This window comes from Brassica napus, chromosome A6, assembly GCF_020379485.1.
Source record: "Brassica napus cultivar Da-Ae chromosome A6, Da-Ae, whole genome shotgun sequence".
Taxonomy (NCBI): domain Eukaryota; kingdom Viridiplantae; phylum Streptophyta; class Magnoliopsida; order Brassicales; family Brassicaceae; genus Brassica; species Brassica napus.
The window spans coordinates 1098156-1116945 of NC_063439.1; the positions used below are offsets into that span (position 1 = coordinate 1098156).

The 18790-nt window shown below is 34.5% G+C and overlaps 6 protein-coding genes and 1 non-coding gene across 8 annotated transcripts; 4 read left to right on the plus strand and 3 right to left on the minus strand.

Annotated features, from left to right (window-relative positions):
• Window positions 1–54: 54 nt before the first annotated feature.
• Window positions 55–2200, minus strand: BNAC06G05870D. The gene is made up of 6 exons (XM_013846556.2): window positions 1447–2200; window positions 1135–1275; window positions 776–1063; window positions 515–630; window positions 344–431; window positions 55–258 (listed from the first exon to the last, which is right to left on the minus strand). The coding sequence occupies exons 1-6, from the start codon at window positions 1894–1896 to the stop codon at window positions 253–255; spliced, it is 1089 nt and encodes a 362-aa protein (XP_013702010.2). The 5' UTR covers window positions 1897–2200; the 3' UTR covers window positions 55–252.
• Window positions 2201–2427: 227 nt separating this feature from the next.
• TRNAY-GUA lies at window positions 2428–2513 on the plus strand. Its single transcript is given in 2 exon segments — window positions 2428–2464; window positions 2478–2513. It is a non-coding gene; the product is annotated as a tRNA-Tyr (tRNA).
• Window positions 2514–4244: 1731 nt separating this feature from the next.
• On the plus strand, window positions 4245–5315 carry LOC125610072. Its single transcript, XM_048781773.1, has one exon. The coding sequence runs from the start codon at window positions 4773–4775 to the stop codon at window positions 4977–4979; it is 207 nt and encodes a 68-aa protein (XP_048637730.1). The 5' UTR covers window positions 4245–4772; the 3' UTR covers window positions 4980–5315.
• LOC111207073 lies at window positions 5229–9706 on the plus strand. Of its 2 annotated transcripts, XM_048781772.1 has the most exons (4): window positions 5229–6865; window positions 6961–7051; window positions 8601–9079; window positions 9171–9706. In XM_048781772.1, exons 1-3 carry the CDS (start codon window positions 6772–6774, stop codon window positions 8731–8733), a joined length of 318 nt encoding a protein of 105 aa, XP_048637729.1. In that variant the 5' UTR covers window positions 5229–6771; the 3' UTR covers window positions 8734–9079; window positions 9171–9706. The 2 variants fall into 2 exon arrangements, with proteins under 2 accessions (XP_048637729.1, XP_022560396.2); XM_022704675.2 differs by lacking the exon at window positions 9171–9706 and having other exon boundaries at window positions 6961–8807.
• A 382-nt stretch (window positions 9707–10088) lies between these two features.
• On the plus strand, window positions 10089–13199 carry LOC125610073 (auxin-responsive protein IAA6-like). The gene is made up of 4 exons (XM_048781774.1): window positions 10089–11522; window positions 11815–11908; window positions 12043–12812; window positions 12918–13199. The coding sequence occupies exons 1-3, from the start codon at window positions 11102–11104 to the stop codon at window positions 12137–12139; spliced, it is 612 nt and encodes a 203-aa protein (XP_048637731.1). The 5' UTR covers window positions 10089–11101; the 3' UTR covers window positions 12140–12812; window positions 12918–13199.
• A 39-nt stretch (window positions 13200–13238) lies between these two features.
• On the minus strand, window positions 13239–14693 carry LOC106403024 (probable 2-oxoglutarate-dependent dioxygenase AOP1). The gene is made up of 3 exons (XM_013843865.3): window positions 14201–14693; window positions 13807–14128; window positions 13239–13561 (listed from the first exon to the last, which is right to left on the minus strand). Exons 1-3 carry the CDS (start codon window positions 14581–14583, stop codon window positions 13313–13315), a joined length of 954 nt encoding a protein of 317 aa, XP_013699319.3. The 5' UTR covers window positions 14584–14693; the 3' UTR covers window positions 13239–13312.
• A 2052-nt stretch (window positions 14694–16745) lies between these two features.
• Window positions 16746–18377, minus strand: LOC106404589 (probable 2-oxoglutarate-dependent dioxygenase AOP1). The gene is made up of 3 exons (XM_022688123.2): window positions 17592–18377; window positions 17188–17521; window positions 16746–17128 (listed from the first exon to the last, which is right to left on the minus strand). The coding sequence occupies exons 1-3, from the start codon at window positions 17972–17974 to the stop codon at window positions 16880–16882; spliced, it is 966 nt and encodes a 321-aa protein (XP_022543844.1). The 5' UTR covers window positions 17975–18377; the 3' UTR covers window positions 16746–16879.
• Window positions 18378–18790: the final 413 nt, after the last annotated feature.

An 18790-nucleotide genomic window follows, 5' to 3' on the forward strand; every position in this document is an offset into this window, starting at 1 on the left:
TCATTTTTGATGTCTACTGTGTGTGTGTTCATAAACTTTGTAACAATCATCGAATAGAAATATTTATGTGGTGTATTCAAGATAGTGGATAATTTTCTTACACATAGAGAGAACCATTCATTTGAAATTTTCAATATATATATTCATCTCTTTTGTAACAATCTCAAATCTCCGGTCTCTCTATTGGGCTAACTCTGTGTATATATACATACAATACCATGACCATAAAACCCAATTTTGCATGCTGCTTTCTCATTCCTGTAATAAACCAACACCATGAGTTTGTGTTACATCAATGTTCTTGTCATTCGAATGAGAACGGTTCAGGAGATGTAGTAAGTACCTTGGAGGGATCAATGGGTGTAGTAGAACTCGAAGAGGTCTCAATGACAGACTCCGAGATTCGAGCTTCTGACTTTTCATTTGAGTAACTGAAATCAAGAAAAAGTAAACATTAGTTTTAGAGACTTTAATGAAGATTATAGACTTGAAAAAGTTAGTTTGATACACTTACGTTGAGAGTATAGTGACCCAAATAAGCTCCACGCAATCAACCCATAGTAGTCGTTGCTCTACAGGAACCAAACCGTATGTGATCAAATGAGCAAACGGCCAAAGCTTCCAGCCTGCCTGCATTAGAAAAACAAACAATGTTTAATCTTAAATCTTGATCAGGGCCGGTTTGAGATTTAGAAGACCATAAATATCATTAAGTTAACAATTCTTTAAAATTTGAGGACCAGGCGCAAGTGAGAGAGTAAGGAGAGTTTCTTACTGTTAGCATAGGCAAGAACGTAGCTTTTAACTCTTTGAAGATGCTGAGAGGAGATTCGAGACGAAGAAACCCAAGAACCGTGAAGTAAATACTGTTCCATATAGCAGACCACACGGTTTGATCGAAAGCGACTTTAGCAGGAACAACCCACCAATCTTGAAAAGGGAAAAGCTCCTCGCAGAACTGGTAATAGAAATGAGACAAAGAGCCATGGAGGGTGAAACCCACTAGTCCTGATCTCAGTGTTCTCGCTCTGTCAATCTCAAACAAAGGTTTGCCTTCGTAACACTGGAGATAAATAAAGATTGTTAATACCATACAAAATTATCAGCTTAGAGTAGTAGATAGAAAACAAGAACCTGAGCTATCCAGTCTCCGACAGAATACACAACTCCACTTATGACCATTTTGGCGAGAACAGGGTTTCTCTTCAACGCTTCCTCGTAAGCAAGCCAGTTATGTTGAGGAGCGTATCTTAATATCTCAAACAGTGTCCATCCCTGTGGTTACAAAACCAAATAAAAGACAAAGCTCAAGATTTTATAAAAAACAGTTCAAGAACTAGATTCAAGCATCAAAGTCATAAATATTTATTACTTGTCAGTCAAGCAACATCAAAATCATAAATATTTATTACTTGTCAGTCAAGCAACATCAAAATCAAAACTTACATGCCAATAATCATGATCGATGGTGAGCAGTTTGGTGATGGCGTAAGTACCAGCAGCTAGAACTATCGTGGCGTTGATGCTCCTATCGATCATCTTTTCCATCTCTTCGCTCTCTCTGCTCTTCTCGTCTCCCAAGTCAGCTGTTGGAGAAGATGAAGGGAACCCTTCAAAGGAAAGCTGTTCAGCACCAAACCCAACAACCACCGGTTCGTTCACATCTCTCTCCGTCTCGCTGCTCATCACAACCAGAGAACCTTCCTCGTGGTCCGTACGATCCCCGCTCTGCACCGGAATCACATCGGTCTCATCGTGGACCAACGCGCACGAAACGCAGCTTCTCCGTTTGTTAATCCTAAGGAAGACTTGGGAGCGGTGCGGTTTCCGAGAAGGTTTCGAGAGAGAGAGGAAGCTACGCGGAGAGATTGAGGTGTGGAGTGAAGAAGTTGCCATGGCGAGTTGACTCGGTGAAAACTCAGAGTCAGACTCGCTCAGTTTCTCCGAGTTGTGGAGCTTTTTAAACGGACGCTTATCTTTATTACAAGATTTTGTGAAGTCATGAAGAGTTCCACGTAGCTGTGTTCTGGTACGATTGTGTTAGATCTAATCTAACGGCTGTGATTTATTGTTTGAGTTATTCATGTGTTTGACTTAGACGATGAACGGTTGCGATCAGAAACTCTAGAAAGTATCGGTCTGAAGGAGAAGTACTGGTACCAACTTATAGAAGATTCTTCGGATGATGAAAAGAGTACTGTCCACAAGTACGTATATAAGATTCTTCACATAAATAAATGCTAAAAGTATTTATGTCAAAATAATACGTAATGCTGAAAATATTTATAACCATAAAAATATTCAGTTTTTTTAATATAAATTCTCAAAATAATATATGTGATGCAGATTCCATATCGATCAATTAAAAGAATCAATCTAATGATTCCAAAAGTAAAATTGACAATAAATCGCTGGATATTTCAACATCCGACCTTAGCTCAGTTGGTAGAGCGGAAGACTGTAGTCTGTGACAGCAAATCTTTAGGTCGCTGGTTCGATTCCGGCAGGTCGGATTTTTTTGTGTTTTGCTTCTTCTTTAAAAGACGCATTGGATCAAGAAACGGCGTGGTGTTCTCCTTTGAAAGATACAGACGGTATGGCCGAGCTATGTTTAATTTGTATGTATAAAGATTAAATGGAACTTCTCTACGTTCTAAGAATTTCCTCACGCAGGCTTTACTGCCACACTTGGGGTTTGGACACGATGCAACATAACATCATGCTTGGTCCAGCCCATTCCTTTCTTCTTTCTTTTGCTCCACTCGACGTGGCCCAATTTTTACTAACCAAAGGCAAATCATTTTCCATTTTCGTTTTCATCTTTGCGCAAACTATTTTCACATAAGACTGAGTCAGCCATTTACGTATATGATGGAGTGTGGAAGTATCAATAAACATGTAACATTAGTGTGAAATTAATTCAACAATAAACATGTAAGATCAAGTGGTTGCAATCAATTCAGCCATCTTAATGAACTGTTTGATTATGTTCAACTTTTTTTTTTGCGGAATGATGATTTCTCTTTAAAAGCAATCCTAACTATGTCCAAAGCATCAACATACATATAGCTTATGGTATTTGAAAGCGATCCTAGCTACACAATAATATTCATTACATAAAATGAAAATCTAATTACAGCCAGATTTTTTTTTTTTTTTGTGGAATGGCGAGTTTTCTTTGGCTCACAGACCTCTTAGTTATAGAAGGAAGAGATTAAGGAATGAATTTTCAAATTCATTTAAAACATTTAAAATGTTACAAACCTTATTACAAACATGTAAAATGTACATGGATGATAAAAAGTTCTCAACTGTATACAATGATATAATCCTTCATGCAGATACTTGTTGCCAAAACATGGATGATAAAAGTTCTCAACCATACTATGTTTAATTCGTTTGAAAAACCTATATATAATGATGCAGACACTTGGGGGAGAAAGTAATCAATCTTATCCCAACATAATTAATACTTAGAAAACACATTAGGTGTGTTAGAGATAGAAGTTTCAACTTTTGGAGAAACAGGTTCCGTAATCTCAGAGTTTCCATTCAAGTTTCAAATATTAATTCATTTTATTAAACAATAAAACATGAGTGCCGTATGAAAAAGTGTTGTACCATTTTTCAACATGTACATTAAATGGTTTTCTACGATCAACAATATGAAGTTTTGGCATACCTGGCTGGAGCCGTTTATCACCGAAATTTATTTAAGTATATGCATTAATAAATGCAATTTTCGTTGGTGAAATGAGAAGAAAACAAATATATTGTTCATATAAAAAACGAAAATAATTGAAGTTTGAGGAGGTGAGGTTTTGTCATGCATGACCCATCCTCTCATCTTTCTGAGAATGGACAATGACAAACTCAACATCCAACTGTTTTATTCACGTGTCAGCTACTCACACCTTCTTCATGATACAAATCCTTTGCCACTAAGGAAAATAATAATTGCATAAATATGAAGAGAGTTCGTACTTAGGTACCCTTTGTAATTTTCAAACTTGTACAACTTTACTATATATATATATATATATTTTTCTTTTTGAGAACTATAAATAAAATAATTTTATGCTACAATGTTAGTATAAGTTTATTCACACAAAAGTACTTTCTAAATAACGTAGATGAAAATATACTAAAACACATTAATGTAGTTGAGAAGTTTAGACACATAAGTTAGATAACAGTTTTATACCTTCATCTCTTTTCATAATCTAGTAAAAAAATTAAAAATAAAATTTTAGTCATAACGTAGGATTAGTTTATTTACTAATAATAGATGTTATACCATTTTTTGCATATAAACTATTAGTTTATTTGATCTAAATTTCTTTTAGTTTTTTTTGGTGAAGAACATGTTCTTTATTGAGGGCTGTACGTGTATATGGTCCAATCTCTCAATTTTTTTACTTTCTGAACTCCCCACACGAGTATTCGATTTAACTTTCAATAATTAATTACTCGTCCTATATTTCATTATTTATTTTTTTGGTGCAAGCTCTTAGCTCTATTTTGTATATTTCATTATTTATAAGCTCAAAAGTTCCACAACACCATAACACCATAAAACTCCAAATCCACCACAACTCCAAAAGGAAAAAGAAAAAATAGTTCCGCAACACCATAAAACCCAAAAACCGCCCACTTCTACCATCAAAGAAAGACAACACAGAGAAACGTTCCTCTCTGAAACCAATCGTGGCTGTATCTAAAAGAGTTCTCATTTGTGATTCTTGATTGGTCTAAACCTTAATCAAGAAGATATGGTATGTTTCTGTTTCTTGGTGGATCAGAAGAGGAAAGTGAAGCGGAGCAAACCGGCGGCAGGAACTTGCTCACGGTGCGGCCATGGCGCTAGCATCGCCGACATGAAGACGTCGACGAGATTTTGTTTCGTTCCAATTTACTGGAAATCTTGGAGAGCCGTTGTTTGCAGTTTCTGTGGCTCTGTTCTTAAGTCCTACCGTTAAAAGATTTTCCAGTTTATCAACCACTAGATTTTCATTACAATGTTTAACATAATTATAAAATAACATATATATATGTATGTGTGTGGGTAGTATAGAGATCATAGGTTTTCTTTTGAATAAAATTCTACGAGTCTACATGCAAGAGGATTTTTTTGACATGTTAAAACCTCTTGTAATTATTAAACGGAACTATATGGGTAGGGTCATCGTATAAATATAATTAATGAGTGTGAAAGTGATTAGTGTTCTGAATATGATTTTAATAGTGTAAGATGTTATCTAATTTGTATAATTGTTTTCTCGATTATTATAACACAAGAGCTTTTTTTGTTGTTAGTTGTTAGTAGCTTGAGTTATTTGTATCATATATGAAAGTTGAATATTTAGTTACGAAAGTTTCAATGAAATGAGAATATTGGTGTTGACTAATCTTCTATGTTTATAAATGATGATCAGTTTTAATGACTATAATGACTATAATTGTGCTCTTTTGTTTTTAGCATATTGGTGTTGACTAATCTTCTATGTTTATAAATGATGATCAGTACATATTACAATCCATTCATACAGCTGACTATTCTAAATTGTGCTCTTTTGTTTTTAGCATATTTAGCCTAAAAGTGCAAATACCTCACAGGCTCCAATATATAAGTTACTTCATGAAAATAGATTATACACGAAAGCCGAAACCAATTTTCTCATATTATATGTACAAACTGTTAAATTTCTCATGTATTAGATGAGATGGGATCTACTACAGAGATCCAGTACTCATTATCCATATAGATTATAGGATCATCCGATTAAAAAAAAATCACTTTAGTTACAACTACCTTTGAATTCAAAGCTCACAATCCATCAAAGAAGGACAAACAATTTCCTTTTAAAACTATATAATTCCTCCGACTATTTCAAATTTAAAATTGTTTTCATTTTCAGTAGCTAGTGGTAATATTTGATCCTTAAGAGTTAGAATGTAGTAAGAAAGAATTCTAACACTAATCACCATGAGAATTGGCTTTGTTCGATCTTTCCCTTTTCCCGGATTAGTCCGGTTCTCCTCACTTTCACGCTATATATATACAAGTTTTCCTGAAACCCTTTTTTGCTTTCTTTTAAGATCTTTTCTTACAACTTGTGAAATGAAATTCTTACAACTTGTGAAATTTTCATGGCATTTCCTCACTTTCACGCTATATACAAGCTTTTGTTAAAAATTAACTACTTGCTTTAATATATTTTCTTGCAACTTATGATGATACTTTCATGTCACTTTCTTTATAAATTCGAACATGTAGATGGAATCTGACAATTTGGATGCTTAGATCCGATTTAATCTGATGAGAACATCATGGTTGATGTGTAGTTTAACGGCGTAATAAATAGCGTACCAAATTTTCAACCAGCAATACATTATCACATATAGACACGTTTCCTGTCGGAAACCTTCTCCAAGAGATGAGCAATGTAAAATAACTACGACAGGCATTTATTAATCTTCGTTGAAGTTTATTGGTTGAACAAATGTTAGGCACACGTTAAGACAAAACAAAAAATAACTGATATTTTACAATGTTTTTAAGGTGACAAAGACTATATATATAATGTATCTTTATAGAAGCAAGGACCTAAAGCCATTAATTCGTCAATTTAAAAATATGTGAATATGGTCAATGATCAAAAACATTGTTCAAAACATTAGGAGTTATAAATCTATCATAAATGGTACTGGCAAAAGCCAAATGAATTGAGGAAACACTCATCGTTATTTCTTCACATTCTTCTATCTCTAATGGCCAATAAGCTTTTGTATTTGGTAACTTTGGGCATATTTTTGCTGTTTACGGTGTCACGTGTTTGGTGGGAAACCGCGAACGGACTACAAGGTTAGTATTCAGTTTTGTATAGATTTATTTGGTTGTGTCATGTGTGCATAGATAATATAATTTTGATACATGTTTTGTTATGTGTATTGCAGCAGTTTACAGGAGAAAAGAATGGTCTGACAAGCTTTTCGAATCTGGATTTGCATATCTTCGCGTCGGATTCCATGAAGATCAAAAGTATTTTAGGTCCTGTTTTCTCCAATAGATGATAATTAGTACACATACTTCTCAGTGTCGCGTTTGACTACATTGCCGAACAAATATGTTTTTTTTTTGAGAAAGGGCATAACAAATATGTATTTTTAAGTAATGTTCATATTTTTTTTTGGTTGTCTTGGGATTCTTCCACATAAAGACGTTCGTGTGTGGTGGATCCGGGTCGGGCACAAAAGTCCAATAGCTTGAGTCAAGCATATAATACAAAAGAAGCTTATACCAGATATATATATTTGATAAAAAAATAATATATATATATATATATTGCAAATTTAAAATAATTATTTGATGTGTTTTATAATTAAGAAAGCTTATTGGACCAGATTCAAATTAGTATTTGAATTAAGATACTGTAAATTCTATTCTCTCTGTCCCATTTATAAGATGCTTGGAAGTTATTTTTTTTGTTTCATTTTATAATATGCTTTACAAGTTTCTATGAAAAAATGTATTTTCATAATAATTTGTATTCTGTATTACTTTTTATTGGTTATATTATTTTACATTAAATATTAACGGATTTTTTTTCAATGTACTAAGCAAAAATAAATATTAGTATATGCTAAAAAACTATGCACATTAGCCAAAAAATAATACAATGGAACAAATGTTTTTTTTTTGTTTTAAACCTTTCGAAGTTTTTATAACTTTTAATATTGACCGATATTTCACTTTATATATATGTTTTTAGTAAATCATCATTATGCTTCAATTCTTCTAACATAAATCCATTTTCACATCAGATTTGATAAATATTAGAAATTAGCTGATGCAATGATATATTTAAATTATTTTAAGATATTGTAATTATCTATATTAAATCGTTAAGACTATTTCTCAAAAATGATATATGACTTTTGATCTTATAATAAATATGCTTCAAATTTTATTTTTCAATTGTTACTGCTTAAGACAAAAAAGTTTAGAAAAAAAATTGATTTCTCAAAATTTTGTCGTTTTGTTTGATCTGATAAACAAAAACTATAATTATATCCTTAAAAATTATACTTATAATTGATCGATAAACCCATTGTTTGATAATTATTCATCTCTAATAATAATAATAATAATAATAATAATAATAATAATAATAATACAAGGGACGAACAGCCTTAGTCTGAACCTGGCTGCAGTGGAGCGTGGCTTGAGCGTAGACACATAGCCTATCAGATATTTAGGCATGCCATTAACATCAACCAAATCCACAACAAATTTCTGTCATGGATGCACCGTGCACTGTCTTTTGCAGGTCGCTTACAGCTTGTTGAATCAGTCATAACGAGTACTATAAATTTTTGGAGCTCGCCTTTAATTTATCTTGCTTAAGGGATGTATTGATAAAATAGAGAGCATGGGTAGTGCCTTTTTATGGTCTGGATCTCCAACTATTACTCATAAGGCTAAAGTTTATTGGAAAAATGTTTGTTATCCTAAAGAAAAGTGTGGTTTGGGGCTTCGTCGACTCAGAGATACCTCACGTGTATTTTCCTTGAAACTCATATGGCGTTTATTTTCTCAGTCAGGCTCGTTCTGGATGGCATGGACAAGAAAGTATCTACTCAAGAACGGCACATATTGGGATGCAAAGGACAGTGGTTTTGGTTCATGGACTTGGCACAAGTTGTCGAAGCTGCGAACTTTTTGGCCTATGAATTTCTACGGTTTGAAATTCAAAATGGAAAATCAGCATCCTTTTGGTTTGATGACTGGCTTGGCATGGGGAAGCTATTGGACATTATAGCTGATCTGGGAACTCGTTATCTTGGTGTTTTGTGTTCAGCTACTTTTGCAGATCATGCTGGTGATGAGTCCTCTTGGAAGATTCGAGCTAGAGTACAGCGTTGATATCCTGGATTATATGCCAAGATTACTACCGTAACCCTTCCTGACATGCATGCTGGTGCAGACAGGGTACTGTGGAAGAATGATAAGGAGGTCTACACATATAGTTTCTCCACAACAATGACTTGGAACTCTCTGAAAAGCAAGAAAGACAAGGTAATCCGGCGACACCTGGTGTGGTTTAGTCATGTGATTCCTCGCCAATCTTTTATTCTCTGACTGGCTTTCCAAAACTGTCTGTCTACAGGAGACAGAATGAGGACATGGGGTATCGACCAAGGATGCATGCTATGTGATGAAAGAGATGAGACAAGGGACCGTTTATTCTATGCATGCCCTTTTTCATTTACTGTCTGGTTGAATATTGCAGGGAAATTGCTAGGTGGATGCTATTACCCATGACTGGGATGAAACAGTAGCCACAATCTTACATCCTTCACATAGTAGGATCGATACAGTGTTGAAGAGATTGACATTCCAGACAGTTACTTAAGGCTTCATGGGGGAAACTGGACATTGACAGAGGCAATCACGCATACCATTGATAAGCTGATACACAATCGTATCTCCTCTCTTCGCTATGCAAGGGATCATCGATTGGAGGTATTGATGCGAAGATGGTTTGAACTAAGTGTAGAATAATACGCTGGTCACTCATTCTTTAATTCTTTTCAATAGATTCGCATACATAGACTTTGCTCCATAAATGTTTCATCTTTTGATCAATAAATTTTGATCAGTAAATTTGATATTCAATCAAAATAATAATAATAATAATTAGACTGTGTGATTCTTATTTAATCCTCTTATTATGATCTCTGCCTGTTATTATATATTTTGACAAAGTTCATTATCATAATATATCATCACATATCTGTAAATAATGAAATTTTTAATCTCCTCTATGATTATCGACCAAAACTTATACTGATTCTGGTTGTATATAAGTATAAACGAAAATAAATTTCAACTTGAGAGTCTTTAATTAGTTTCACAAGAATTATTATATAAGGCAAACTAATAATATATTTCAACTTGAGTGTCAGAGTTCATGCGGTTCCATCATTTGGTTACGCGATGTAGGAACATAGTTGTACTCTTATTTTCATTTGGTAGTGCGCTTCTTCTCAACTAAATCACGTGGAAATTAGACAAAAGGATTTTGGGCAGATGCGTATTATTAGTGTATCCAGCATCCAGTACAATATAGTAAATGAATTAATGAGATATAAATGCATGGAAACTTGGGAAAGTAGTATAACACTAGGGGCTACCAATGTTGTTTGATATGAAGTGGAAATAACGCGTTTGCTAATGGTTATGAACTTATGATTAATATTATCTCACATGGACCAACTTGCTGTTCTTCATCATGAAGAGTCAAGTCAAATCCAACTCATATTTTTCTTTTCAGATACTTAAACTGCGCACATCAAATGGCAAAAGCTATATTAGAGTTCGGATGTGATCGCCAAACTATGTTTAAGAGGAAACTAATTGAGCAAAAAGAACCCGACATGCGCACGTCACGTCTATTCATGTTACATATTTCGTTTATATGGTCACCTGGGACATTTAAAACTGATTTAAAACTACACTTTACAGTCATTAGAACACAAAACGCATAGGTAATGTGCTATAGAGCAAGGATTAATATGACAATTTTAATAATTACCAAAAAAGAAGAAGAATAGGAAAAACAACATACACATCATAATTTACAAATTAAAGTTGTAAATAAGTAACGAGTACAAGAATCTTAAATATTCAAACTGAGGACACATGGGATGTTTGGGAAGGATTTCTTCAATTAGATATCAGGAGGGTTACCGAAAAATCTTTTCAAAACCTAACAAATATTAACAGCCTTAAGATCTCAGTTCCCTTACTTTAACTCTTTTATAAACAAGGACCCAACTTATGTCTCTCATGTGACCAACACCACATCCTCATTTGACCTGTCATTGGTCTGACCTTGTCTTCCTCCACAAAGCTAAATAGAAAGAATTAAACACTAATAATTTTGAAATTATATCCCACGTGTCAACATATTGTTGGGCTTTGTGAACCAACTAAACAACACATAAAAACACAAAGGCATTACATAACCATCATTTGCACCAAGAGAATAATCAAAATTCCATATAACCAGAGGCAAAAAAAGAAATAAAAATACAAATGGCAAAGGAGGGTTTAGGACTTGAGATTACAGAGCTAAGATTGGGGCTTCCAGTAGATAACAACGGTGAAAGATTAGTTAGCGGATCGAAGAAGACAAAGAGGGTGTTCTCGGAGATGATGATATCATCATCACTAGATACTGACGGTGCAAACAGCGTCGTTTCGTCTGTGGACATTGTCACCGGTGAGGTAGAGGATGACTCTGTACCGAAGGATAAGAGTCAGGCGGTAGGGTGGCCACCTGTGTGTTCTTATAGGACAAAGAAGAACAACAATAAAGAATCATCGAAAGCGATAGGGTACGTGAAAGTGAGCATGTGCGGTGTGCCATACTTGAGGAAGGTTGACCTTGGTACCAGCAAGGGTTATACTCATCTAGCCACCGTTCTTGAGAAACTCTTCGACTGTCTTGGTCTAGGTTAGTCCTGTTCATTTCGGTAGTTATATTGTCATGATTGAGAAAATAATCCTTCATATTGAGTCCGATATGAGATTTAGGAAAACACAATCATTTTAAAGTTGATCATATCATAAAAATTCGACAATTTGGAAGTTATGCGACCTATATAGAATAGTTCTCTCTGAAGTTTGAGGTCCAAAACAAATGTTTCATTCGGTTGTACCCAGAACCGGATCCTATCGTCCTGCTCATTTCCATCACGATTATCAAAAAATTATGAGTTGGAGCCTTTTGCGTATAAATTTTGCAGGAGTAGCATTGAAGGAGGGGGAGAAATTTGAATACGTTATTATATACGAGGATAAGGATAGAGATTGGATGCTCGTCGGAGATGTTCCTTGGGAGTACGTTTATATAACCCTACATTTTATGATCATATTTTGCTTATATGACTATCGATTATTAACTTTATTGAAATAAAAAGCCACATGCAAATTTTTCTTTCTAAAAGATTGAAGTTCTATTTTAATGTTGGCAGGATGTTCAAAGAGTCATGCATGAGGCTGAGGATCGTGAAGAGATCAGATGCAACCGGTTTTGGTCTGCAGCGAGATTTATCATTGCAACTTGAGTAAAAATTTAATGCTATTTACAAAAAAAAAAACTCGAGTAAAACTGTCCATTATTGTAGATTTTCAAGATATATATATTTTTTTTATGATCATGGTGGATAAGAGAAATGTTTGCTTCAAGAATAAATAAATTTCTTGATGATCATAGTGGATCATATTGTATGTTTTATATTTACCTTTAAAGGTTTTTAGTCTCACGTAGACTAATAGATCCATACAATGTAAGTTGTTTTTTTAATAATCAAGTTGTATTATTGCCGTATAATCCTATACATGAAGTATGTTATAGTTTTCTTTTATCTGCCGATCCAGAAAATCTGATTTTCTTCTTTTGTAAATGGAGTAATAAAATTGTAGAAACCAATGAACCTTCTCAATTCATTTAAATAAAAACAAAAAAAAAACGTAAAAGTTTTCACATGCACGTAAAGTTGGGTGAAGGTTCTAACTACTTTGTCGGTCCAAATAAATGATGCATATCTTTATTAAATGATCATATCAAAGTAGGTAACAGATTTGAAGTTTATATATACTTCATACACTACAATGAATCCAACCCCTTAACTTATCGTCAGGACACCGAAAAGAAAAAAATGAAGGCACCTTCACAACAGGACATGGCTTACTTCGACCACATCAAGAAACGGCAAGATGATAAAGGCTGTTTATACGCAACGTACGTACTAGTATAGAATCTTCTCTATCTTTTTGTTTGTCTTGTAAATTCCTCTTATGATTTTTCATTTTTGTAGTTTTTGATGAAATCAATATGTTGTTGCAGGCTTTACGGATTGTTCTGTTGCTGTTGCTGCTACGAGACATGTGATTGTTGTTGCTGCGTCTGATTCTTATGATCATCTTATAATAGTATTATCTTTATGTGTCCCTGTTGTTTTATCCAAATCTTTTCTATGTAATAAAGCGCCACAAATGGGAGAAGTTGGGTTAAGGTTTAAATTTTGGGAATGGTTGGTTGGGTTCGGTTCTAATTTAATCCGAGTGTGGTTTGGCTCTAGATTAAAATATGTAATAAAAATTAAATAAAGAGATTTTAAATTATATATATATTTGTATACTTTATTGTTTTGTGCATCAGTGCATGTAGTCAAATGAAAATACTTTATTGATGTAAAAGGACGTTCTGGAAGCAAGCAAACAAGAGAGGTTTTATTGTCTTTACATTCCACAGTAAGTTTTGAGAGCAGATTGAGATCTTTGTCCAGCTTCTGTGTAGTAGAATTTAAGGAATTCAACATGATCAAAGGGCTTAAAGAGTCGAGGATGCTCTTCGTCCACGAGCTCATCTGGTGAACTCACTATATGTCCTGCTTTCGGAATCGAGAACAGCCCGAGGGAGTATCTCGTCTCTGTTCCAGTCATCATGACACGGTGATATGGAGAGTGTAATCGACCATTCAGCAATGCCTATGACATACAAAAACATCACTTAGCTGTTATTAGAGCAGGTTCCGAGTATAGCCAAGTAAAACATTGATCTTAGGCTTCCAAAATTTTTAAGTTAATATATATGAACATAAATCTACAAACTGTTTTAATTATTTTTTACTAAATTGTTTAAAGCTTCTAAAGTTTCAAGATCAGTCATGGTTGTTATTGTGTTCAAGCATTGATTCTGTTTTAAAAGGAAGGTAAAAGCAAAGGCTTCTTACATGGAGAGAATCTCCTATCATGACGATGAAAGAGTCTTCTGATGGCTTCACATTGATCCAGTTCTTGTCTTTGGTCTGCACCTCAAGACCTTCAACATGGTTTTGGTAAAGTATAGTGACAATGTTTTTGTCGGTATGAGCGTTTAGCCCTAGTTTGGTCTCTTCTGTATCAGGTCCTGTGTACTTCATAACTCGAAGGAGGTAGTTCGTTGACTGAAGATGTTCATCGATGTACTTCACGAGTCCAAAGCTCTCCATGATCATTCTTCTTATAGTTATGTCTAGCTCTGATAACTTCTTTGAAAACGAATGGATCGTTGCGCTGGTAGTAACGAATTTTTTTTATCAAAAACATGTTCATACTAATGGTAATAAAGAATATAAGTTTACTGACCTGAAGCTGTTGTTGCCTTGAGGCCATAGCTTTTCAGTAAAGGCTTCAACTTTGTCTACAACATCAGAGTCATCAATGCCCATGCTCTCGTACAGTGGCACCATTGGGTATTGACCAACGTATCCATGGAAAGGTTTCTTGGAGACGTTTCTCAATTTGGTCTGTAAAGGTAAGTCGAAAAGCTCTTCCAAGGCCTTGAAAATAGATTTTCGTAACTCGATAGGAACTTTATCGAAAGAAGCCTCGAAACAGCCGTAGTCTTGAAGAGCTTTATAGACATCAGCTTTGGTTAAGTCCCATTGGGGCTCTCCTGGTTTCAGGTTTTGGTTTGAGAAATCGATGACCGGGAGATGAAGAGGAAGGAGAGGAGTTTCAGAACCCATTTTTTAAGAGAAGGTCGTTGGATATGGAGTTACTCAAGTGAAATGTAACAAGTTACATATTACATATATATATTATTGAATTACGCCTCAAGGAATCTATGTTCTGATGATTCTCCGCACAAGATGTCAAATGTCTCTATGATTATGAAAATGAAGGGGTTGTTTGGCGTGAAGGTTGTTAAGACTTTAATGGCCTTTACAGTTAAAGTTTATATTAAAGCAACCAGACTTCTATATTTGAGATGTATCACTTTTATAGTTGAGGTTTTATGCAATTTAAAAACAATTAGTTTAGGTAAATAGGTGAATCAGTTTCATTATACAATGTAAATATATTTTTATGTTTTTTTTATCTCCATTTATGAAAAATTGTTTTTGCAGCCACAGTTAATTACCAAATCTCTCAAGTTGAGAATACTCTTTCTATCTTTTCATGTGGAGAAAGAATTTTATGACCCTGAAGTCAATTATTTCAGAGGCAATTGAAGACAAAACATCACTATCACATCTGGTATGAACTTTGTTTTAATATATTCTGAAAACACTGAATATTTTCAGCTCATTGATTTGATTTAGAGATTCTTCTCAAGCTATGACACAACTTTATTCTACTTGAGAACATATGTAAGAACATGTTTAATGGGAGGGGGTTCTTACCGGAATATAAGAACCCGTCTCTCAACTTTTAAAAGTTAAGAACCGGTTCTTATATTCCGTTAAGAATCCCACCCTAAGAAATTCCATTAAACATGCTTTAAACACAACTAAAGAGTCAAAACAGAGAGAAGTTTTTTTATTTCATGAGACTACAGTAAGTCCTGAAACCAGATAGATCTCTCCTTTGATCCCTTGCAGGTGAACTTATAGTATTCTTCAAAGGTAATCAGCTTATACTCCGAAGGACTGGAAAAAAATTGTTGTTTATCAAGGTGAGATCGGTCATATTCTTCAAAATAGAATAGCTTTGCTTTTTGTTTTGTTCTGTAATAAATTCGTTTTAATCTTTGTATAGTGCAGTAGTGTTATTTTTATCGTTCTCTTGAAAAAGCCTTTTGTTACAACAAGTAGATAGTACATGCACGCATGATAACATATACATGCTTAAACCATCTCTAATAGAGTTATTCTATTTTAGGGAAGAAAAATAGAGCGGAGTTGGAGATGCCCTTACGCTACAAACTGGATTTCTCCTTCAGGATCTCTCGCATGTGAACTTATATTATTCTTCATATTCTTTACTTTTTTTTTTTCTGAGAATACCTTTGCTATTTTTCTTTTGTTCTGTAATAAATTTGTTTTAATCTTTGTATAATTTTTATCCTTCTCCTGAAAAGTCTTTTATTACAACACGTGGATAGTGTAGTACACATTAAAGCCTTTTATTACAACAAGTGGATAGTTTGGTGCAAAAAGATTATGTTACGTGCACGCAAGTGACTAACAAAACAACAAAAACTCAATTCATGAAATTTATTATTTATTATGATGGAGATGGGTTTTACATGGAAACAATTTGAAATCAGATCCTTGAGAGCAGATAGTAGATCTCGCCGTCTTTCAGCTTCTTCCTCAGCGGTGAACTGAATGTATCCTTCAACATCTTCTCTGGTCCATTGATTAATTCCTCTGTTTTCAGAACAGCGAAAGGTTCAGCCGAGCCCGAGTGCCTTGTGTTTGTTACCATCTGACCGTTCAGAAATACCTATTGAACATATTTTAATTTCGGTACTATCAAAAATTGCATACTTTGTAGCCTAAGCATGTATACCAAACCAAATCCAGTTTCTAATGTAGTATTGTAGTTTCCATCGAGCCTAAAGCTCTCCATTATCATTCTACGGGTCATGAAGCTATATCTGCTTTACTGAACAAGGCCACAAACCATCCTTAGTCTTCTAGATCTTTTGCGGACATTTCCTCTCACTGAGTCCCACTCGACAGTTCCCAGTATTAGATCTTCACTAGTGAAATCAATGACTGGGAGATGAATAGCAAGTTTGGTTTCATAACTCATCATTTCTTGCGTCACAAGCTTGTTCTAATTCAGATCTTTATCTCTTTGTTTTCTTATATCAGCTTTTGAAGACCGCTAGGGTTCGCTATTAAACATTAGTAACTAGGTTTACCATATCTTCATGTGATCTTAAACCTAGTCTCCACAATGAAATTTTATCTTCATTATTCATTTTATTTCTGATGGAGATGGGTTTACATAAAAAGTTTTAAACAGCAAATCAAACAAGTTTCTTCTTATTCTTATTTATATTTTTGAAGAAAAGACGTTATTATTGTATTCTCAAAGGCCACAATAACCCCTGAGTGCAGCTACATCTCTTCTTCCGGGCCCCTCAGTAGTGAACTGAAAGTATGCTTCAAAATCAAATGGCTTATACAAGCGAGGATGCTCAGGATCAACCAATTCCTCTGGTGCATATATCAAATCCTCTGTTTTCGGAACCGAGAACAGTCCAGCTGAGAATCTTGTGTTAGTTCCCATCCTCATCACTCGGTGAACACCAGTTAGCACCCGACCATTAAGAAGCACCTGAACACATACTCGTTACATCATGAACATCAAAATAAGAATTTTGGTTTTGAGCTTACGTGTAGTGTAGCTCCTCCAAGAACGATGAATGAAGAATCTTGAGAAGGATTGGCTTTGATCCATTGCTTATCATCACTAGTTCTCACTTCTAGTCCGTCTTTTACATCGTTCTGGCAGAGTATGGTGAGCATGTTTCTGTCTGTATGAGCCTCCATACCTAACTCTTCTTCTGTTTCTTCAACTCCTTGGTACTTCATCATTCTCACAAGACATTTGGTCGAGTTCAAATGTTTCTCAATGTAGTTTTCATTGACCCCAAAACTCTCCATTATCATTCTCCTGGTCATGAAGTCCAGTTCTGACACTTTCTCCGCGAATGACATGACCGCCTCACTGCAGAAACATAGTGATTTTAGAGTTTTTCAAATTAAGAAAGAGAATAAAAGGTTTTAAGAACCTAAACCTGAAACTTCCATTGCCTTGGGGCCAAAGCTTGTGAGTAAACTCATTGACTTTATCTTCATTTTCTGCAAAGTCAACACCCATGACTTCAAAAAGAGGTAAAGATGGAATCTGACCCACATATCCTCTATACTTTCTCTTTGACACAACTCTCTTTTTGGTCTCTAAAGGTAGCTGAAAAGCCTCCTCAGAGACATCGAAAACCGCCTTTCGAAGTTCGACAGGAACTTTGTCGAACAAGGCCTCAAAACATCCATACTCTTCTAAAGCTCTTCGGACATCGCCTCTCACTGAGTCCCATTCTACAGTTCCTGGTTTTAGGTTTGGACTTGTGAAGTCGATGACCGGGAGCTGAAGGGCAGGAGTGGTTTCCAAACTAACCATCTTTTTCTTTTAGAAACTTGTTGTGTGTTTAGATATGTCTCTATGTGTTCTTATATAAGGTTTTGAAGACCACTTGATGTCTAAAAAATATTATCATATGTTTAGGTTTCACTATAAATTTATGGTCCCTGCCAACACTTTTTTTGTTTTAAATCGTTGTAATGTAGAAAAAATCGTAATTTTGACACTTATTGCTGTAATTTGCAACTTTAGAACGGTTTGATTGGCTCAAATAATATATAAATGATCTGAACTTTTTATCCTACCTTGTTGAAAATGAAACTTTGTATGTACGGAGCCAATCAAGTAACATTCAGATATATAAAACATTATCATTTTGATCAATGGAATACCATTCAGATTCAACATTATCACTTTGCATCATTTTTTCTCCGTATAGATGCTTTTAACATACCTCAATATGCTTTGTGGTCTCACGGCTTTCTTTGGTTGCGTAGAATTGTATGAGAGCTATGCTCTATGCTCTCGAATGGCTTATACATATGAGGATGTTCATCATCCATTGATATATGGTCATTTCTATATGAGCTGTGAGTTTCAGCTTAGTTACTCTTATGAGGCTCAAATTCGTGAGTCCAATTGTGATATATTCTTATATTTCTTGTGCTTTTGTAAGTTTTATAAAATCTTAATTACCTTCAAGTCTTCAACTTCTAATGAGAGGTTAAAAGCATTTTCATCGGTAAGTCTGTTCAAGAGTTTTATACAAATAAAAATAAACTAAAAATAATAGGAATAGAGAGAAAAGGACAACCTCTTCTTTAACACAAGTTGCTAATTTTTTTAATGAATTCT